The 23,494-nt window shown below is 39.3% G+C and overlaps 2 protein-coding genes across 2 annotated transcripts; both read left to right on the forward strand.

Annotated features, from left to right (window-relative positions):
- The first annotated feature begins 1,158 nt into the window (after nucleotides 1–1,158).
- On the forward strand, nucleotides 1,159–7,477 carry vps33a (VPS33A core subunit of CORVET and HOPS complexes). Its single transcript, XM_046035904.1, has 13 exons — nucleotides 1,159–1,332; nucleotides 1,668–1,733; nucleotides 1,854–1,981; nucleotides 2,151–2,337; nucleotides 2,589–2,705; nucleotides 2,848–3,022; nucleotides 3,126–3,319; nucleotides 4,117–4,243; nucleotides 4,613–4,680; nucleotides 4,931–5,068; nucleotides 5,244–5,381; nucleotides 5,760–5,928; nucleotides 6,539–7,477. Exons 1-13 carry the CDS (start codon nucleotides 1,231–1,233, stop codon nucleotides 6,730–6,732), a joined length of 1,803 nt encoding a protein of 600 aa, XP_045891860.1. The 5' UTR covers nucleotides 1,159–1,230; the 3' UTR covers nucleotides 6,733–7,477.
- Nucleotides 7,478–10,980: 3,503 nt separating this feature from the next.
- On the forward strand, nucleotides 10,981–23,132 carry ppp2r2aa (protein phosphatase 2, regulatory subunit B, alpha a). The gene is made up of 10 exons (XM_046035078.1): nucleotides 10,981–11,379; nucleotides 11,767–11,844; nucleotides 13,363–13,460; nucleotides 14,324–14,489; nucleotides 14,640–14,752; nucleotides 15,334–15,511; nucleotides 15,749–15,913; nucleotides 17,119–17,288; nucleotides 17,503–17,594; nucleotides 19,226–23,132. The coding sequence occupies exons 1-10, from the start codon at nucleotides 11,373–11,375 to the stop codon at nucleotides 19,503–19,505; spliced, it is 1,347 nt and encodes a 448-aa protein (XP_045891034.1). The 5' UTR covers nucleotides 10,981–11,372; the 3' UTR covers nucleotides 19,506–23,132.
- Nucleotides 23,133–23,494: the final 362 nt, after the last annotated feature.

A 23,494-nucleotide genomic window follows, 5' to 3' on the forward strand; every position in this document is an offset into this window, starting at 1 on the left:
CCCAAGTGGACAGTTATCATCTAATCCGATTGTTTCTGTAACAGCGCATAGTGTCTGAATTTGTCTCATCATCCATGCAGGCCTATTGAGAAATAACTATCATTTTAAACAAGATCAATTAACTGTGGTGATTCATAACAACGCATTGTGGTATTGTTGCCTACACATTACAACAAGATATTTGGATGTTTAAAGTGTTATTGCATTTAAATGCAAACGTCTTTTTAAAAAACAAAATGGAGTTAATCTATTTCTTTTTCTTTTATCCCACAGAAATATCCTACTATTTGGGAGCAAATACATAACTACTGCGTTCCACATTAACAATAGGCTGCTATATCTGCATCTTTCCTATATGATGATAGAATTTGCTGGAACTTTAATATAGTCTAATGTTTTGCAGCAACGATTTAATCTCCAAAAAACAATCACTGAAATACTAACGTCAGTGTCTCAACTGTAAGAGCATACCTCCGCTTAGATTTTTACTGTGGCGACATCGCGCCATCTAACGGATAAAGTATTTATTGCATCGAAGAAAGAATGTAATGAGCCCCTTTAGTGTCATTACAAAATATTTTTTATACATAACATCAGTGGAATCGGTACAAACATGTAAAAAAAAACACCACTGTGAAAATAATTTGGATTTACATTAGAGGCATAGTTTTTAGTGGCTACACTCTGGCTACATCATAGACTGTATATAAAAAAGGCTACACCTACATACAGAAAAAGACTGCAAATGAAGCAAGAGGTTTGTCCCCTCCTACTTCCGTATTCGTGTTCCACATTAACAATAGGCTGCTCTAACAACATGTATTCACTCTGATTTCTCGTGTTGAAGATACGTTAAATCAACCGATAGTCGTATGCATGTAAGACGCAAAACAAGATTTTGGTGAAGTTGCTTAACGACTACCCAGTAGGCCCACGCAAGCGTAACACGCAAACCAAAGATGGATAGCTATGCCGTTAATATAGCTGGTTACCGACCACTTCGTCGGTTCATCGTTATTTATGATAATTTCAGGCCGTTGTATTGTTGATGTTCTTCTTTTATACAGTCTATTGTTCCGACTAACGGACAGGACGTTTACGTACGCCAGGACTTTCGTTTGGGCTGTATTATGGCGTGAACCATCTTGATATTGTATCTTCTTTGGTCACGTGATTGAGTTTCACCCAACGCTGTGGTCACCTGATTTGTTGTGTTGCCGATGAAGAAAGATGGCGGCCCACCTGTCGTACGGTAGAGTCAATTTAAACATTTTAAGAGAAGCAGCACGAAAAGAGCTTCGAGAGTTTTTGGACAAGTGTGCGGGGAGCAAGGTAATGAACACACACACACGAAAAACATGGCCGATGCAGCGACGTTAATCTCTTCTGCCTTAATGTCATCGTGGAGCTGTCAGTGGTCGGCACGTTGAGCAAAATACACAAGATTACAGGTTATGTTTGAGTGTGAATATATTTAGATACATCTCTTGACAGTGAAGCTACAGGCACATCCGTATATAAGTTGTGTTTGTCCTTTAGGGGGACTTAATCACTTATTGGAACCATTAGCTATTGGCTAAATCATAGGTAACACTGACAGTAAACATTTCCGCATACACATCATTTTCAGGTCTTGCCACTGTCTTTATTATGCCCTTGCTCTTTAGGCCATAGTTTGGGATGAATATCTGACTGGACCTTTCGGACTGATAGCTCAGTACTCTCTACTGAAGGTAAGTGCTTTCTGTGCACAGGTGAGGTATCTGGCGTCAAAGGCATATTAATGTACCATATAACACAGGTTAGGCTTAGATATCAATCACATGTTGCATGTTTGTTACTGTGTTTCTCAGGAACATGAAGTGGAAAAGATGTTCACCCTTAAGAGTGGCAGGCTTCCCCCAGCTGACGTCAAAAATATCATCTTCTTTGTTCGTCCCCGACTGGAGCTCATGGACATCATTGCTGAGAATGTATTCAGGTCTGTGTATATGTCTCATTGTCAAGACCAACAGTGTAATCAGTCATGAAGGCATTTACCCTTTATAAGACAGTCAAGCATTTTCAAGTCCTCTCTATCACTTTGAAAAGTGATGCAACATGTCCACAACGTGCAACACTTTTGCCTTTGGATTGTGCACCTTTTTTAGTGAGGACAAGATGCATTCGTCACGAGACTTCCACATTTTGTTTGTGCCTCGGCGGAGCATGCTGTGTGAACAGCGGCTGAAGGAGCAGGGCGTGTTGGGCTCTTTCATCAACATTGACGAGTATATCCTAGACCTGATTCCCTATGATGGTGACCTGCTGTCCATGGAGTATGAAAGCGCTTTCAGGGTGTGTTGAAGTTGTACATCCCAGACATACAGCATATTAACCACTCAGCTGCTCTATGAAATGAAGAATCTGTATGTTATAAATTGAAGATTTAGATTTCAAATCAACAGTAGTTTTTAAACACTTTCAAACATGACATGACATGATGATAATTGTAAGGAAATATTTTGAATTTCACACCATTTATTTATAGATGTGGTGTATTTGTAACTAGCCATTATGTGAGTTTACTTTCTTTTTGTCTCTTACAGGAGTGCTACTTAGAAAATGACCAAACAAGCCTTTACCACACAGCCAAAGGCCTCATGACCTTACAGGCATTGTATGGCACCATTCCACAGATCTATGGGAAAGGAGAATGTGCACGTGTGAGTGTGATGGAAACATTTTTGTATGAAAACTCATGATCAGTATTAAAATTAAAACTGCTAATTGCACATGGACAGAGGTTCAGAAGAAGTCAGGTGGATGAATTTGTTTGAAAAAAATAAATCCTCTGCTCATTCTCAGCATGTTGCCAACATGATGCTGAGGATGAAGAGGGAGTTTGCCGGCAGTCAGAATCAGATCCTGCCCGTGTTCGATACTCTGCTTCTTCTGGACCGTAATGTTGATCTGCTCACCCCTCTGGCCACACAGCTCACCTACGAGGGTCTCATTGATGAGATCTACGGAATCAGTAACGGTCAGAATAAACTATGACTCCTTCTCATTATGTGTGCATGTTCTAGTTATCTTACATCTGCATATATGTATTTGCCCTTGTATTTATTCCTTCTGATTCACAGGTTATGTCAAATTGCCTCCTGAGAAGTTTGCACAGAAGAAGCAAGGTGAGGCGAGTAAAGATTTACCCACAGAGCCCAAGAAGTTACAACTCAACTCAGCAGAGGAACTGTATGCAGAAATACGGGACAAAAATTTCAACGCTGTTGGAGCAGCGCTCAGCAAGAAGGCCAAAATAATCTCAGCTGCCTTTGAGGTTGGTCTTGTTGCTCTGGCATATTTGCCTGCTCTAAAATGATTATAGTGTATAAACAATGTTAATGTTACAATGCCTGGTGCTCCCAGGGAGCTACATGAGATCAGTTCCAGACATCCCAGCAGATCTGATGTGATTGTAATCTCTCTGGCATTTGTTTTTAACCACAAAGGTCATATAAGAAATCTATGAGGTTAGAGATAAGAGAAAGTACTAATTGTTCAAGCAGAATGCTTAACAACATTATTACCATTGTCTTATCAGCTCAGAACTCAGGTACAGTCATTATTATATTTATATTATAACCGAAATGACATTAGTAGAGATTGATAATAAGCAAAATTATGCACCATCAGAGGTGTTCTAACCCTGGAAAGCAGTGAGCATGAGTAGGTTGCTCTTTGCTAATGTGGAAAGTCCACTTTCCATTAGAAAGGTTTTCAGGAACATAATTGATTGTGTATCTGTGTGTGTTGACATTGTTTAGTATAAAGGGAAGTTGTGTAGATTGACACCAAACTAAGATATTTTATTGTATGTTGTGTGGGGTTGTAGTTAACTAAAAAAAAAAACAACTGAAGATGGATCTCCAAATATAATTGGATAAAGGCTGATCAGCTTCCTAACCTTGTTTTTGGTACACTTTTATTGTCTGCCATGGCCAAACTGTTTTACATCTAATTTAATTTGTGCTGTATGATTGACTTTTTGTGATAATTGGATTCCACTATTTCAAAAGCTGCAGTTGTAGACATATTAACCATTCAGCAATTATAGTGATATTTTTTGCTTTTCAGGAACGCCATAATGCCAAAACAGTGGGAGAAATAAAGCAGTTTGTGTCTCAGCTGCCTCACATGCAGGCAGCACGAAGCTCGCTGGCTAACCACACTTCTGTAGCAGAGCTGATCAAGGACATCACCAGTGCGTAAATAACCTCTTCTCCACTTAAGCTGCTTTACGTTTGTTCTGTCTGCATTTTGGAACGATTCTCACACCATATTCTTTTAATATTTTTATTATTTTAATACATTACAAAATAAAGCATTGTGGTTTGTGAAAAAATACACATAATCTTGTTTTCTTTTAAATAACATTGTCCACCAATTTAAGGCAATGTTTGCAGTGATGATATAAATCATCCAAATAGCTTTTTCATTTTGGAATAGCGTTAAAACCTGTGTTTTATGTCTTTTATTTCACCTGATTTTAAGGACTATAGAATCACGTATTTCTTTTTTTACAACATTGAATGTATAAGGTGTCATCTAAGTTTATAATGTCTCATTTCAGCATCGGAGTCCTTCTTTGACAATCTAACAGTGGAGCAGGAGTTTATGACTGGAGTCGACACAGACAAGGTATTCGTCATCTACCTATTGTTTTTCCAAAGCTAATCTGTCATAAAATGATTCCCACATGAGTATGTACATAGATACAATAGTTTCACGCGATATTTCAAAAGTTGATTAAAATACGCAAAATAATCGCAAATGCTTAATTGCATCTGTTATTCAAGGTTTAGTTTCACCTGGGCTATTTTGCAACAGTGATTTATATGCTTTATCTATAGGTTGACTATAATTCTGATGAAAGTTATTTTCCATCCAGGTGAACACATATATAGAAGACTGCATTTCCCAAAAGGATCCTCTAATAAAGATTCTGCGTCTGGTGTGTATGCAGTCAGTCTGCAACAATGGCCTCAAGCAGAAGGTGTTTGACTATTACAAGAGGGAGATTCTCCAGGTACGGTCAAAGACGTAAAGATTTCAACAAAGAAAAATTGTTGTGTATTGCTGTGTACTTTCTAAAAAAAAAAAAAAGAACACAGATTACTCAACTGTATTTCACGAATAATTAAAACTGGTATGTGACAGATTTTTCTTTTTTAATAATGCCTGCTTTGGTGTCTCTTTTGAAGACCTATGGATATGAACATATACTAACATTGAACAACCTGGAGAAGACAGGTCTTTTGAAGCCACAGACAAGCTCAAGGAATAACTACCCCACTATTAGAAAAACCCTTAAACTGTGGATGGAGGACGCCAATGAACAGGTACGACAATTATGAAAATATCATATCCACCTTCAACATGTACATCATGAGAATAGTTTACTCTTGCATCCTTAGCACTCTGATTACTGCACTATTTGTCAATATGTCTATATTGTTTTGTTCATAGTGTGTATATTAGTGTTGTCTACTCTGTAGTTCGTGTCTGATTTTATTATTATTATATTATTATTTTATTATTGTATAAGTAAGCACATCGTGAGCAATGTACAATCCTGAGTCAAATTCCTCGTATGTGTACACATACCTGGCAATAAAACTGATTCTGAAAAGAACTACTTTAAGGATTAAACCCATGCACTTTTGAGCGTTTGAGGAGGACCTTCACGTCTTTGGCCGTTTGGTTTTTGATTCCCCCAGAACCCCAACGACATCTCCTACGTGTACAGTGGCTACGCTCCACTAAGCATCCGACTGACCCAGGTCTTGGCCAGGCCCGGGTGGCGTAGCATCGAAGAGGTGTTGAAGATGCTTCCAGGCCCACACTTTGAGGAGAGACAACAGCTGCCAGCCGGGCTTCATAAGAAACGTAAGAGCCAATGCAAACTAGGTCTGCTGTTTGCCCCGCTGCTCACTGAACAGAATAAAAGTAAACGACCTCCTGCCTGCGAAGTGTAGATAAGACACAGGCTTTGTTTGTGTTGAGTCAAGCGCTAAAAAGCAGCAGATTGATGGTACAAAGTGGACAATACCACAGAAGCACTGTCGGTGTTTGTGTTGAAGAGAAGCCTAGATTAAAAACACAGTGACCAGTGCTTTCCTTCAGTTTTCCTCCATCTTTTTGTAATAGCGGTAGTAGGTGTTCCACTGATGTGAGTAATGAATTTAATTATACGCTCAGATTGAAATGTGCTAATTAGAACTGAGCGTTTGGGCATCAGACGGTTGACTTGTTTCTACATGCCTGCCTTACAATAGATTTTAAATGTGATAATAGAGGACTCTAATCCAGGGGGAGGGTGATGGCTAAATTAGTGTTTTCACATTTCAAAATATGGTGCTTTAGTAGAAAGGACTTGGCACTCTTTTCCATTCAGTTGTATTTTGTTTAAGTGGGCGATGGAAGAAATTTGATGGATTTACACAATATTCCTTTTTTAATTCATTTAACTTTTACATTTTGTATACATCTTTTACAGGCCAGCAAGGGGAGAATCGGACAACGCTGGTCTTCTTCCTCGGAGGAGTGTCATATGCAGAAATAGCTGCTCTTCGTTTCCTCTCTCAAATGGAAGACAGCGGGATGGAGTATATTATAGCCACCACGAAACTCATAAATGGCACAACGTGGATCAAATCCCTGATGGACCGGCCTGAATCCCAGACCCCCTGAGTCACCTGCTTGTACACCTGGCCACATCAAACACCCCATCCATTCGAAAACCTCAGTGGCTGTTTTTTATGTCCGTGTACTGCAGGTGTTTCATTGATGTTTGTGCTGGTTAAACAGCAGCTGGTTCTTTAAAGGTGCCCAGTGGAGTTTTCTTGGAAACAAAGTTACGTTAACATTCAGTGTTACTAACAAAACGCGTTGTGTTTATCTTTGAGGTCTGACAAACATGTTGAATGCATTTCCTTCTTCATAACATTTGCCAAGATGATTTTCTTATATATTTCACATCGTCCACTGTTACCATACATGTATTGTTGCTTGCCTTTGCTGGTGCTTTACTACGTTTCTTTGTACAGTACCACCACTAACTGCGGTTCAGTGGAATGTGTATCACATTGCATGATACAAAAAAAGTTGACCCACTTGTAAAAACAACAGAGTGCTTTTAGTGGTCATAAACTCCACAGGGTACCTTAATTTGCACCCAGAAAAAATAATATAAAGCTGGTTTAGTGCTACTGTTTATCATACAATCGCTTTCTCCTCTGGCTACATTTCCATCAATGAGGTCATTGCTTTATTATGGAGCCACTGTAAATATGTATGTATGTATGTTTGTATGATTAAAATCTTTGAGATGATGTCATGCATAAGAGGATGAAAGGTGCACTCCTTTCGTAGGACATTTTCAGTTTTGTGTAGCTTTCGCTGGCATAATAGGTAAATAAAGTCTTAACAAGTGTAACTGATATTAGTCTTGAATTACGTGATCATGTGGGAAGCCATTTTACTGATGTTTAGTAGATAATTTTTCAGAAAGGCAAGCTGATTTTGATCAGGGAAAGCAGATGGAAGGCAGGGACGGGAGTGTATCCATCAGCAGCGGTCTTGCTCGCTGAAGGAGCAATTAGCGCAGTAACAGGCCTCAAGATCAGCCGGTAATGGCCCTGTGCTGTCTGGAGAGCGCAGCCCATGATTTGACAGCGCAGGACACTGATTGAATTAGGAGGCCATTTGCTCCATGTTCCGGTAGAGGATAACTGTGCCGCAGAAGGGTGTTTGATCTCTGTTTCAGTCAATACCTTCTCCGTGCCTTACAGCATGAACATAGGGAGACCTGCTGACAGCAGTCAGATATTTTAGTGAACTCAGCTCAAGTAAATCTACATTCATTTCTTCAATGTTGATTGGCTAGAAGACCTGGAAACTGCTTTGATTAAATTAATTAGAATACTTTTGTGGATTTTGCTTGATGGCCAAAATCATACACTACAGTTTTTTTGTTTGAGGAGTTGGTGTACTGAAGACTTGAACTCCCATTAGATCAATCCCAGGGGATTCAGATCCTTGCGATCACTTATTGCTTTTGGCCCCTCCCCTGTCATAAGGGCTTGAAACGCTCACGGCAGCACACACCAACTTGGACTTCAGGGCTGGAAGCAGAGGAGCCCACTTTCTAATCAGCCCTGCTCCAACAACACCAAGGTATGATTGGTTTACTTTTTTTTACTATTTAAATTCCGTCTTGTGGAGGTTTGTTATTCATGCATGTTTGAATTTTGTCTGTTTTTTGTTTAAGTCTGTTAAACCTTAACAGGACAAGATATTAACATGTTTTTAATAAGACAACTGACTATATTGTACCTATGTTTCTTTTTAACTTCGAGACATTGCAAAAAAAAACAGTCTATTTATATCAGCACATGTTTCATACATGAGCTTGGCTGTTACTTCTGTATCCTGAGGAATAACTACTTCAAAGATAACATACATGAATGTATTAGATGTTACTTTCCCCTAAAAATATCTGACAGCAGTTTCAGGTGTCATGAAAGGTGAATCCTGGAGATGTTCAACAGTCTGTAATGTTTGTGACTATACACAAACAAAGCAGATCAATACTGAACCCATTTAGTGCAATTTACAGATACATTATTAATAGCGCTCTTGTGACAATGTAGCCTTCTCAGGCTCTAAAAGGCTAGGAACAAATCAATCTGCACATCTAATAAAAATAAATTTGAACACATTTAATAATACATAACACACTAAAAACAATGTACTTCCTACTTAAATTAAAGTCACTGTTAAAGTTTTGTTTTCTATTCTGTTAGATTTCTGTATTCTTTGCAAAGCTGATTTCTTTTTTAATATTTTAACATTTGCCTTTTCTACGTTTGTGCGGTGCCACCACCAACTGCTGAAATATGAGAAACGTGTGTTTGCAGAATGGGTCGAGGTGAGAAAATGGGACACCTGACTCAACCTGGTCGCAGGAAGAAGACTCAGCAGGAGCCTATGGATGTGGATCCCTTGTTAATCCGCTTCCTCCGGACATTCAGGGAAATCCTCAAATTTGTTCTCTTCAGCTATACGGTGCTGTTTGGTGCTTTGCTCCTTGCCAGATGGACCACTTATTTCATGGTGGGAAAGTAAAAAGAAACCGACTGTGGAAGAAAGAGCCTGTTCTTGGACTTGGAGCGCATTAATGAAGTTGATCATATGTAACTTCATGGGATTTGTGGTCTATGCAGTGCCTATAAATTATTCATGTCTCCAAACATGATCACAGCTGGAGTGATCATGTTTGTTTCCCTGTTTGATTTACATTCTGCAGTAGAGCTCGCAGCTTTTGTGCATTTTTTTATTAATTAAACAGGGTGTTGCAGGCATATTGAGAATTATATTTAAAAACATTTTAAACAAGCCAGTTTGCATCAGATGTGATTGTTGACAGAGTTTAAATGTGCAATATAGAAACTATAATATCTGCTAAGTTGACCACAATGAAGCTATAAAACGTGTTTGTATAGTTGTGTGGCATACAAAAAAACAGGATTGTGTATTTTTCCATGGGAATTACGTATAAAGTTGGGCAAAAATGTTTATGTAAATAAGACATATCAGGAATGGCAATGTCAGCAGGGGGACTGTTTCTCTGTTTTAGTGCTAATTTCTCCTGAATGAATAAGTGAAACAAAGCTGTCCCTTCTGAGCAATTTTGAACAAAGCACAATATAAACAGAAATGATTTGTGCCTTAAGCCTTAGAGTTGATATCTAGTTTTACGGCCTTTATTATTTCAATTTATTTTGTGCTTATATGATGCATAATCCCAAATAAACGTGTGATTAGTCAAATAACCAAACACTGGGGTGTCCCTGTGGTTTAGGGGTTACGATGCCGACCATGCGTAGCAATGTCCCCAGTTCGAGTCTGGCTTGGGGCCTTTTCTTGCATCTCTTGCCCTCAATTCCTGCTGTCTCTCTACTGCCACTATCTTCTTTACAGTTATTTAAATGAAATAACCAAAAACTGATGGACAGAGAGTGGGATTAAGCTTGCCAGTGGGCCCTTTTTGTGGACACAGATGATGATCTTCACAGGTCACAATGGGAAAAGCACATGTAAATAATAAAATGAATGATGGCTGAATTCCATTTAGCAGCTTCAGTTTCCTCCTATTATTGTACATGCTGTCACACTGTCATGACTTACTGAGATACTTGAATAGAACAGAGCCATTGTTAATGTTATTAGTGACACCTGAGCTTTTACAGTTATGACAAGTCAAAATGTCTGTTGTGACAAAGGCCTCAAGGGTCAAGCAAATTTTTGCCCTTGGGCCCTGGTGCCTCAAGTTCAGTTTATATGGTTTCTATGGGAGCAGTTAGTTTGTCACTCACTTGTTACATCTGTGCACCAAGGCTGGCCTTTTCAGAGAGGCATCCTCCAAATATGATGTCCCCAAGGTGCAAGAAATTGGCAGTTGCAGGTGCCACCGGAAGACTTCCGTTTGTGGGGGGTGTTTTATGAGTGCAAACCATAGGCTATATATATATATATATATATATTAAAACCCGTGATTAGCCACTAAATTTAATGTTTTAATAACTGAGATGCAAGCAGCATCCAAAAAGTTAATTAAACAGTCTAATTTATATGTTTTACATTGACATACATATTATGAATGAGGGTTGAATTACCTTTAGTTGCCATTTGAATTCAATCTAAAATAAAAATGATAAAAGTAAACCTTAATTTCCAAATTAAATCGTGTTCACGTTTACTGTGAAGCCAAAAACCAACCTTGCGTGAGCGGGTTAGTTCGATTTAATTCACTGAAACAATTCACATGGGCGGGGTTTAGCTATTTCAGGGTTTTGTAAAAAAGTCCTTAGGGTTTTTCACTGAAAATTAAACACGCGGTAAACCAGTTAACCATGTGGTGTCCCGGGACAGGAAAAAGACCCACGTCGCTGACGGAGTCATCCAGATTAAAATTGCATGATGCACCCTCACCGCTCTCTGTTTGTTGCTTGCTGAAAGCCGCCCGCGTTGCGCCATTTTGAAAGTGTAATGGTGGGAGAGGCAGAGGCGAGGGAAATCTCAAAGTAGAGTGCAAAGTCTACAATTCACTACGAAGGATTGTGGTTTACTTTCCCTGTTTGCAAACTATTTCGTGCTGTCTATATCGACTGGGCCGAGGACTTGCACGGTCTTCGGAGTTACTAACACCACTCTCCGGTTTATTCCTCCACGGCTCCTCGGTCAGAACCACCCAGCCGACCCGGGTCAGCACTGCTTCAGTCCAGGGCCCGAGCCCGCTACAGAGACACCCTCTGTCTGAGACGCTCACCATGGCAGGTAAAACTAGAGAGCAAAGACTGTCAGAGTATCTGAGGTTTAATTATTATTTAACAGTTACTATCCTGTTCAGTGCAGATGATGGGGTTGTCTCTGTTGTGATTACCCCGCAGGCTAGCTAGCAAGCTAGGATACTTCCAAGGTGCTAATTAGTGTAACGTTATGTCACCGACAGTGTGAAAGTGAGCGTTTTCGACAGTAAAGAGGCTGTAACTATTGCCTGTGCCTGGGTATATGTGACGCCATTTAAAATATGCATTAAGTATGTAGTCAAATGCGGCCTTGTTCTCATATTGCAGATTTTATAGCTAAGTTAGCACCAGGCTAACGCGTGCAAAGTTGTCTTTGATGGCGGGGTGTTAAAACTTGGGTTTGTGTTTCGTGCAGGGGCCGGTGGTGGGAACAGTGATGTGCAGTGGTGCTTTTCCCAAGTCAAAGGAGCAATAGACGATGATGTCGCTGAAGGTGAGTCCATGTGGTGGTCACTGAACATTTGCCAACCTGTGATTGGCATGCTGAGCACGCTTGTTTTGAAGTTAGCTGCAATGCTAACTGCTACTCCCTGTTTGAGGTATCTGTGCATATCATGAAAAGCTATTTTAGAGCAATAACCTGATTACTCTCAAGTAAAAACGTCAGTGGGTTGGCTCATTCTTGCTGATAGTCCAGTAGGCCTTTACCGACTGGCGACTAGTGACAACATTCATCTATTTATTACATAATTGCTGCAAAATGTCAACTTTTACAATTCCTCAGTGTTTTTGTCCAGTGAGTAAAGTAACAATTGCATGCTTGGGCATGAAATGCATATCACTCAGCTTTTACCTCAATGACAATGGCATTTTGTAAACAAGTAGGAAGTTACTGAAGCAGTGCAGAATCACTTTGCTTGGGCTCAAACTCAAATGTGTGTTCACAGATTGCCTTAAGGTCCCACTTTCAAAGGGTCTGATTAGGCCAAAAGGAAAAGCCTTTGCTCAGCTCTGTCAGTAGGTCATATTCTGAGACTTCTACTGCAAACTTAATATGATCGAGGTGAAGGAAATTTTATTTGTTATGCTTAAAGCATCACAAAATTACATGTAATGAATGAAAACCTTGACAGCATAGTGTCTTTCCAGAAACACTGTATTGGGTTCACATTCAGGACAGATTCCATTTCCTCAAGTATTTACCTTCATAGGTAAAAAAAGACCTGTGGTGGTTTCCTATTGTCCAATGAGTAAGTTCAGAAGTGCCCTAAACACTTATATTTACAGTACACGATGGACTTATTTGCGTGTTAAGGACTACACAGTTGTTTACTGTAAACTTTACCTGAGAACAAGTATAAATGCGATCCTCTCCTTGTGTCAATACACAGCAGTATACATAGGCAGAAAACTTAACACTATAATAGTGTAGCAGTTTTATTTTACTCCTGCAGAAATACACTCCTTCACTCTGCCCTCTTTTGCTGTGTATGAGAGTTTGTATGGAGTCAGGTCGTATCAGGCACTCTGTGTGCTGTGTTAAGAGCGGAACAACACCACAGTCTATATTAAGGATTGCACTAGCTCAGAATAGTGCCAGCCTTTAAACAGGGATTGATTGTTGTGTTATAGGATTTGATGAGAATGCTTGTCTTTTTTTTAAAGTGCTGAATAGCTGTTCCCCCCCCCCCCCAAGCGTGTTTAGTAGATGTTTATTTCCAGTGTGCCTGCGCACTGTAGTGTGTGTGTATATACATGTATGTCACTGCTCTGTAATTTTCACCACGGTTGTCATGGTTTTCACCACTCACAGGTGGACAAAACTGGAGCAAACGTACAATATCTGTGCATCACTGAGAGGAAATGAATTGTTCAACCAAGAAAACCTTGCAAACCAATGCAAAATATTTTCACATTTAACACACCACAAATTAGTGAACAGGCTCTCTTTTACAGTAGCAAATTACACTCTGAATGGGATGATATTCTAATTGCACTTCCTTTTTGACAGCTGATATCATATCTACTGTTGAATTCAACCACTCGGGGGAGCTGCTAGCTACTGGGGACAAAGGGGGCCGTGTTGTCATCTTTCAGCAGGAGCCAGAAGTAAGTTTTGGTGACTCATCTGACTAAAACTAAGGCTGCATTCACACTGCAGGCCTTCATGCTCAACTCAGATTTATTGCCCAGATCAGATTTTTAATATTTAATTTTTTATTTGATATCAGACTCCAGTGTGAACTAACCATAGCCTGAAAGTGACCCACATGCGCAAAATAATCATACGTCACACGTAGCATGCTGTCGTATGGAAGTAAAATTGGTTTTATTTTTAAGTTAAGTTCAGGATCTGGAGGAAACAGAATTCATGAGCAACTGATAACGAGAAGAAAGAGAGCTGTCTGCCACGTTTCCATTCAACCGCGGCTCCCACTTAGCACAGTATTGTGGTGATAGTTGCTCTATATTGACGTTAGTGTTGCATGGATTCAGATCCTACTGTCCAGACTTGTTAAAAAAAAATCCAACCTCTATCTGATCTGGACTACATATAATATAAATGTCCCGAATCTGATCTGGAAAAGATGAGATTCTATGTGACTTTGGCTGTTCACAGTATTATAAAACAAAATCTGATCTGAGTCACACATGAGCAAAAAATGTCTGATTTGGGTCACTTTGGCCTGCAGTCTAAACGTGGCCTAAGTGTGTACAAACAGTGCAATAAGGTTGCACTTTTCACTTTATTCATAATTTATGCCGCAAATACCATTTGAAATCAAGAAACTAAAACCCCACTGTGACTTTTGACCACATTCATGAGCTGAAATGCCAACTCTTGCTCTCAGCATAGCTCTGTCTATCTTAATAATACTTTGTTATTATGTATTATGCTTGTTGTTGTAGTAATAATAATAATAATAATCCTTTTTTAAATTAACTCTGATCTGCGGGCTGTCATTGTTTAGAGTAAGAGTCAGCCACAGTGTCGAGGAGAGTACAATGTTTACAGCACCTTCCAGAGCCATGAGCCTGAGTTTGACTACCTGAAAAGCCTTGAGATCGAGGAGAAGATCAACAAGATTCGATGGCTGCCTCAGAAGAACGCAGCACAGTTCCTTTTGTCTACAAATGGTTAGTAAACGAGGATAATAATTCAATTGCTTCACTGTAGTAAATTTGAGCTAAAACCTTTCCATTTGGCAGCAAGAAATCAAAATTTATACATTTTCTTCTGTTACTGAAGATGAGTTTTTCATGATGTCTGCTCTTGCTCATTGGCAGACAAAACCATAAAGCTGTGGAAAATAAGTGAGCGTGACAAGAGACCGGAGGGCTACAATTTGAAGGAAGAAGATGGGCGATACAGAGATCCCAATACAGTCACAACACTACGGGTGTGTATAGTTGCATTATCACTGTCCCAATAATGTTCCACATGTATGTATTATTAATTATGTTGTTATTAGCCATGTTTTTAATGTCAGATTTGTAATTGTAAGCTACAGTTGGGCCTCTGTGCTGGCGATGAAACAGTGAATAAGACGCATACCTCTATTGTGAGAGACCTGGGTTTAATCCCCCACTGTGACACATCAACCAATGTGTCCCTTAGCAAGACACTTTACCCCTAGTTGCTCCAGACGCGTGCGACCTCTGACATACTTAGCAGTTGTAAGTCGCTTTGGATAAAAGTGTCAGCTAAATGAATAAATGTAATGTAGTTTCCAAATATACACTGAGGCTTTTTTTTGTTTAAGACTATTACTGTTTGTGTCCTTTTATTAGTGAAACAGATTTCCCCCCACACTACCAACAAAATATAGAATATTGCCAGACTTATGCACAACCACAGATTTGTTTGTGCCTAGTGGAAATAATTAATGTATTTTATAAAATAGAGGACAATTTGATGACCACACAATTTAATGTATTTTGTCTAAAAATAAAGTGACACTAACACTGCTCCTCTCCTCAGGTGCCAGTATTCAGGCCCATGGACTTGATGGTGGAAGCCAGCCCTAGACGAGTGTTTGCAAATGCTCACACCTACCATATTAACTCCATCTCAGTCAACAGTGATTGTGAGACATACCTGTCTGCAGATGACCTGCGCATTAACCTGTGGAATCTGGAGATCACAGATCGCAGCTTTAGTATCCTTTTGTTGTGTAATTGCATGCAGCCACTGTCTTCTGTACGTCTCCTGACATAAGTTGTCATAGTTATTCACATATTTAATTATCTCACCTGTGGAGGCTCGTACAAATGGCTTATGATCCTCTGCATGCATCCTGTTCACCTACTCGCCACACATCAGTCAGATTGGACACAGTCAGACTGTGCGTCACTCAGTCACTGCAACAACTTTGACCTTAACCTCACTTCTTCAGATATTGTTGACATTAAGCCAGCCAATATGGAGGAGTTGACGGAGGTGATAACGGCAGCAGAGTTCCACCCCAATCAATGCAACACTTTTGTCTACAGCAGCAGCAAGGGCACCATCCGCCTGTGTGACATGAGGGCATCAGCACTGTGCGACAAACACTCCAAACGTAAGTCAGTTACATTTATTGCTGTGTGCATGCAGGGGAGCTGTTGAATTCATCTGTGATATGCCTAAGGAAACTGTATGATAGACAATTTAAAATGGAATAGATTGTGCTGTACAGCATGTAGACAGCATATTTATGCAGCACTAAGCAGAAGTTTTAGTAAATGCCTTGGTTACATCCCACATTGATTACTGCAATGCAATATTAGCAGGCATCCCTAACAAACTTATTCACCTCCTACAACTCATCTGAAACGCTGCAGCAAGTCCACTGAACATATCACTCCTGTTGATACAACTACACTGGCTCCCTGTTAATCACAAAAGGATTAACTTTAAAATATTACTATTAACTTTCAAAGCCCTCCACAATCTGTCTCCTACTTATTTCACTGACCTCATTCAGACCTACACGCCATCCCCCCCCCCCCCCCCCCCCCCCCCCCCAGGACTGTATTACAAAATTCAAAACTCATTTGATTGTCGATGTTTTCATTTGATTTACTTTTTGTTTTGTTTGTTTTTATGGTGTTTTTAATGATGCTGTGTAGTATTGCTGCTTGTCATATTTTATGACATACGGTGACTTTGAGTGTCATAGTGGCTGTAGTATCTTTATCAACCTGCACGGATAAAAATGGCATTCAAATCCCAGACAACTTGATTGGGAGGTAGCTTTTTATTTATTTTTTTACGGCTGAGCTACAGCATCTGCTGCAGTCCTGAGGAGAAGTCTTAATTAGTGAAGCACCATACTGAGCTGACAAGTCTGGTAAAAGGGTGTCAAATACCATTATCAACACGTACACACTTTCCCGAAGTCTAATTAGATAAACGCCATACTGTACACCTGTGTCAGCTCAGTCCTGTCAAAGTTGTGTGGGCGACATGGAAAATGTCTTTATTTAGACAGTTGTTGACCAGAAGGAGTTTTACAAAGCGAGTTGGTGCAGGAGTTTGTAAATATGTTTATTAAATGTGTGCACAGAATTTATATTAAAGGAGGAACCTTGAGCAAAAGTGATACGTTTGCCAAAATATGAGACTGAGAGCGCGGCCAGAACATGAGGGCGTCCCTGCAGTGACCACAAGATTAAAACTGAGCTGTATACGTTGCTGCATTAAATTAACACAGCAATATATATATGATTATATCATTACAATTAATGGCAGGATATACTAATGATATGCATCCTTTTCTTTAAGTGTTTGAAGAGCCAGAGGATCCAAACAATCGGTCATTCTTTTCTGAGATCATCTCATCCATCTCTGATGTAAAATTCAGCCACAGTGGACGCTACATGATGACCCGCGACTACCTGTCGGTCAAAATCTGGGATCTCAATATGGAGACCCGGCCAGTAGAGACATATCAGGTCTGTAACGGTCCCCGTGGTAAAACAGAAATAAGGTTACATTGGTTTTCTTTCAGCAAATTGTAAGGCCCATCTTCATTCTACTGTCTCCACAAGAGGGAGGTGTTTTACAGAAGTCATCATTGAAATATCCAGATGTCTTGATATTTTATTTTCACTTTTGCACAACTGTGTATTATAACTACACCTCCTCTTCATCCCTTTCTTTTAACAGGTGCATGAATATCTCAGGAGTAAGTTGTGTTCGCTCTATGAGAATGACTGCATCTTCGACAAGTTTGAGTGCTGTTGGAATGGGAACGACAGGTGAGTATCCATATTGTATGCGTTGCCAGATTAGAAAGATGCCCAAAATTTCCTCTTTGGCTTATTTATCATGCTATTGGAATTCCGTACACGTTCAACATGTAGGACATGCAAATGTTTTGGGCTGACTCCATCAGCACTGACCTTATCATGTACTGTGCTTATCTGCCTCATGCAGAACATGAGTATAGGGCTTAGGCGGTATCAGTGTTTTACGTTAACTGGGGTATTCAGAAATCCCAAAGGTATGATTTTCAATATTGTCAAGAATACAGACACGCCTCTTTCTATTCAACTGATACGGAGAGGCTGTATTAAGGTTAGGGTTGATTGAATTTAAACAGTTTTGCAACGTTTAAGTGCTAGAACCTTGCCTGATGATGGTGGGAGTATGTAGGAGTTTAACTTTTGATCCGCTAGTCACACTCTTATGCACCTGTCTCACGAAATAGATGTGCAAAGTATTCTTCTGTTCAGAATTTTCCAACTTGCTGCTGTCAGGCCAAAAGCCAATGTTGGGCAAGTTACTCAGAAATTGTAATGGTTACTAGTTACTTATTACTCCTTAAAGAAGTAATAATATTACTTTACTTATTACTGGGTGATAAAAGTACTCATTATGTTAAAATATTACTTTCACTACCCTCCCCCCAACAAAGCAGTCTCCTGACTTTTTAACTAATATCATATTTATAACAGCAGCAAGGTGTGTTTTATAAAGCAAGTAAATCCCAACTTGAGCTACTGTTTCTGCACATGTATTTATAAGAGCAGTATTCAGTATTTTTACAAAACGTTACGTTGCTTAATGCCACTCTCCCGACGAGTGCATGCATCACTGGCAGTAGCAGCTGGAGTTTCTTTTCATAAGTTTTACGTTGCTGTGCTGCTTTAGCAGATGCTACAGTAAATTGGATGTAGAAATGTTCACGATTAAAAGCTTTTTGCTTGTCGCACAAAGTTTACAACGGCCGATAATTTTCTTTGCATATTAATGGTGATACTTGTAGCTGTAGAAAGAACACCTGTCTCCATCGTTCTCCATTCTTCCTTTTAGTTTTTGGCTAACAGCCGAATTGAACAACTTATGGTCCGGTCCTGCTGACCTGCAGTGCAGTCGTGCATTCACGTCAAGTATGGTCTGTTCAGTAACGCAGCGTTACTTGGATTAGTAACTGTAATAATATTACTGTTTTGGAAAAGTAATCTGTTACACTACTAGTTACTGGGAAAAGCAGTAATGTTACAGTAACGCGTTACTGCCCAACACTGTATGATTTTAATAAAAGACTAACTCATTTAATCAGATGAATTACTTTATTCAAACTGAGAATTAGTTATAGAATTTGTTTTTTAATTTTTCCTAAGGTGATTGTGTCAGAAAGTATAAGTATATATCAAAGTGTAATCTGAAAATTGCAGTAGAGGCATGGAATGTAAACTTCATATCACATACCCCGGTGAAATCAGTCAGAAAGGTATTACAAAAGAGATATCGGCCAAGCCTTTTAAGCGACTTACTTTATGTGGCAGAGGGGGATTCTGTACATACTCCTGGTTGGGGTTCGTGGCAGAGAACAATGCACTTGTGGCTTTTTAAATTCATTAAATCTCTCTGTCTCTGTCTGCAGCGTCGTGATGACCGGTTCCTACAACAACTTCTTCAGGATGTTCGACAGAGGCTATCGGCAGGACGTAACCCTAGAGGCGTCACGGGAGAACAGCAAGCCACGATCTGTCCTTAAACCTCGCAAAGTAAGCACAGGTGGGAAGCGCAAAAAGGATGAGATCAGTGTAGACAGTCTGGACTTTAACAAGAAGATCCTCCACACTGCCTGGCATCCTCTGGACAACATCATTGCTGTGGCCACCACCAACAACCTGTACATATTCCAGGAAAAACTGAACTAGCATTTCATGAACCGCTCAGATCCCAGTTTCCGCTTGAGCCCCACTGCTCTGATACACACATAGAAACAATATCTGTCCGTCTTTGGCTAAATCTCTGAGGCTTGATTGATCTTCCCTTTATGATTTTAGTATTGAATGTGACAAGACTTACTCTGTCAACAACAGTGGCATTAACCCAGTATATCCACACAGGCCATCACAAGCTCATTTCCATATGTATTACAAATATAAACATGCAGATCTGAGTCCAGAACTTGGGATTTAGTTTCATGGATTTTCTCCATGACGAGCACTCCATTTGCAACTCTACTACATCCCAAACCAAAGGGAAAATGTGTGAAATACACACATTTGGCTAGTTTGTTTCCGTATTCTTTTGTGCCATCGTGACATGATTCATTTGTGTTGTTGCTACCACTTGTTAAGTTTTTGTAGCTACCATGTTTTATTAGTTTGAAATAGGAAATTCTTTCTACTGTTTATACTTCTTTCTGTCACCAAGTTCCTTTTCGTACTGACCTGAAACACTAATACAAGCTGTCAACACTCCATATTTGCCCCAAGTTTTTGTCAAGTTGCCAAGCTCATTCAACTCTTCTCTCCTTATGTACAGTACAGTTATGCTGTTAAAGGACTATTCTAGTGTTATAAAACGTTTTTCATGTCGTTTTCTACAAATAGTGAAACTTGCATTACTGCTAACCTTTTGTCCACAGCGGACCAATATTTATTAGATCAAATTTCCAATTTTCAAGTCAGCCACTACTTTACATTAATTTCTCTACAGTAAAGAAAGTCACCTTACTTGAAACCGACTTGACTTGTATTCCATGGCAGTGACCTTTTTGTTGTCTTTGATTAAGTCAAAGTAATTGTTTGGTGGTAATGCGGTTGCAAGCAGGAAAGCTCAGTGTGTTCAAGTGTACCAAACCAAAACCTAAGACTGTATGTTCACTGAGATGGATTACTTATCTCAAACAAGTTTCAAGCCTGCATTATTGTGTACTGAAATGTGAAATTTGGGAAACTGGTCAGCAGTAATGTATGTCATTTCTAGGTAATGGCCAAAAACATAAATATGAAACAACAAAACACCAGAGTTGTCCTTTAACATGGACACAAAAATGGCGTGCGCACACATTTGTCAGGTATGGTGTTTTGAGTTAAATGGGGGCTAATCATGCCAGAGTAACCAGTTCTACACTCTAAGGTTAAACTCGTTTAAAGCTGTCCTCCCGCTGGTCAGACTGGACATGTGTGGACCACTATGTAAAGCTCAGGACAAAAGCTTATATACGTGGAAGGGCATAATGGTGTGATGTAGCCTGATTGTTTCATGGTCTGTGGCACCAAACTGAGTGCTGCTGCCAGGGTCCCCACAAAGCCTGTTGTGGTGTTAGATTGATCGACCGCTTTACCCTCTGGATCTAGTTTTTTTTTTTTTTTTTTTTTTTTAATGTTTTGTACTGTACCTGATGATAAAAGAATAATCACTATAGCTGATTTATTTTTGTATAAATTAAGGCAATAGGATTACAGTCTGATCACTGTAGTTTCTTTAGCTGTCTGTCTCGGGCTGATTGTAGATGGCAGGTTGCCTGGTCGGGTCACCTTTTAGTCATGACTTTGGGATATTTTCTTTATTCCTGCAGGTATTTCTTTAAAAGATGAGACTTTTTGTGAAGTCAAAGTGTGTCGTTTCTCAAGTGGGATGCCCAAAGAAAAGTATTTTCAGGTGTCTGTACCTCTGTAGTCGTAAGCACTATAACAGTTTATTTTTTTAATTTGGCAGACTGTAACTGCTGTTTATGTAGAACTTTATTTGGAGTTAGATTCTGAGTTAATTTGGATCTTAACATTCTGTTTTTGTGCCATGGTTTTGTTTATGAATCCTTTTGCTCGCTGTGAAAGATTAGGGCCTTGTAGGTCTAAATGAGAAAGGCATTTTAATCAACATGTTATGTTAAAACTGTTAATCAAGTTCTCTAAAGATAGTCAAGTCAATTGACTAGGCAGTTACTGATTTTGAATTATTGTATGGAATATCTTCTCTCTCCTGTGATGCAGGATAATACATACATGTTGGCTTAAAAGGGAGAGTTTGTGAAACATTTGGTTAGCAGATGATTGTTGTACGGCAGCCGTCATTAACAACTTTTTGAAATGGTTGTATTGAAATAGTTTCTCTGCTTCAGTCACATGCTGCCAATCCTCTTCTGGAGCAAACCGGTTGATTATAGTTTTCCACTTCACTGAAATGACTTTTTTTAAGACATATTTAGCCATTGAATCAGGGCATGAAGCTTATTGGTCCATTGGATCATATTTATGTAAGTTAATGTGTCACTCCTGCCTTAGAGAACTTATTTCCAATCACTAGGATGCCACCAAAATAACCACCCATCTCCAGATGGTGGTGTAAGGCTACTGCTGAGTGTCACTCTCTCAGGGCTTTGGGTAATGTCCTTTTCAGTAATGATGCTTATTTTGCAACCTTTTGAAACTTTTTCTTTGTCTAATGCAAGATTGTGTGAGGGTCAGTCCACTTATTTTCCTCTTGTCATATATAAATAAACCGGTGTAATGGGGCACCTTTGTCCCATTCCACAGTCAAGGATGATACAGTCAATTAGCCACCACCAACAAGAAGTGCTTTCCATTCAAAATATGAGATCAGCTATCAGCCTCGTCCCGTAATTCATCCAAAGGAAACATCTATTCACTCACAAATTGTTCAATAACCATTGTTCTTACAACCTGGAAGATGATAGAAATGTTGGAAAATGCAAAAATCTGTGTAAAAAGAAAAAAGTATCAAATTTGAATTGGCACTTTTGTTTTTGAAAATATCTTGTTACATTGGCTTTTTTTAAAATCTTATCTTTACAGAGAGCAGAGGCGGTCATCACCAACTGTACGAGTGTCAGAGAATTATTGAATAAACGGTCACTGACTTTCATAGATCTTTGTCACTTTCCCCTCATACTGTCTTCATAGCTGTTGTTCACGGCTGTGGTGTAAACTGCAAAGACATTTAGAAGAACCCTAATGCCTTTCTTATAGCATAAAGAAAAAATAAGATAATCAAGTATGTTTCTTGAATTTTTCAGACAGGAGACTGCTCAGGGGACTTAACTGCTGCTCTGTGATCAAAACCTTGTACCTTCAAGGGGAGAAAAAAAAAAAAGCAGCTTTTCAGGACTTTATTAAAAACTGCCTTATTTACAGGTAGGGTATACACCTTTTGAAATTAAAGTTGCTATAATTGCTTTTGAACATGAACCTTGGGTCAACGTAACGTGCCCTCCACATACAAAGGATCATGAAATCTCAAGGAAAGTGTCTAAATTGGAGTTATGAGGTTTTTCCACTTGAAGCAGCATTATATACATGTCTAATGTATCACAGGAGTAAAAACAAAATGCACTTTTTATTTTTGTGAATTTCTTTAATTTCTATAGTTTTGTTTATTTCTTTTAAGGGACTCTTGAATAAAGATTGTAGGAGAGTTTTGGTGATCTGTTGGGGGGGGGGGCTACAAAGGGTTCATTGTACAGCAATGTTTGTCTTTGTCAAATTGAATAAAGTACAGTTTAGATGAAAAGTAATAAAGAATTTCAAACCTGACTTCTGAATAAATATTTAACTGCTTTATGGCTTGTTTATGGAAGATAATGTGCTGTAAATGTAATGCCTGTTTATGACATTTCTTCACCAAGGCAGAGTTGCTGCAGTGCTCTCAAAAGGGCAAGAAGTATTTTCAAATCCCTACCGTGACTGTGCTGCTAAAATGATTGTCTAAGAATGCATTTACCAAATCAACGCAACCCTTCTGACCATGATGACTTCTCCAAGATTCAGATCTCAGGAGCAGAGAGCTGCCACAGATGACTCCATTTGACCATTAGCAAGTACTTTTCCAAAACTGTATATAGTTTTATGACCGCAGTAGAGGTGTGGAAACCTGAAGGCATCACACGCTGCCTATC

The sequence above is a fragment of the Micropterus dolomieu genome, linkage group LG21 (assembly GCF_021292245.1).
Source record: "Micropterus dolomieu isolate WLL.071019.BEF.003 ecotype Adirondacks linkage group LG21, ASM2129224v1, whole genome shotgun sequence".
Lineage (NCBI taxonomy): Eukaryota > Metazoa > Chordata > Actinopteri > Centrarchiformes > Centrarchidae > Micropterus > Micropterus dolomieu.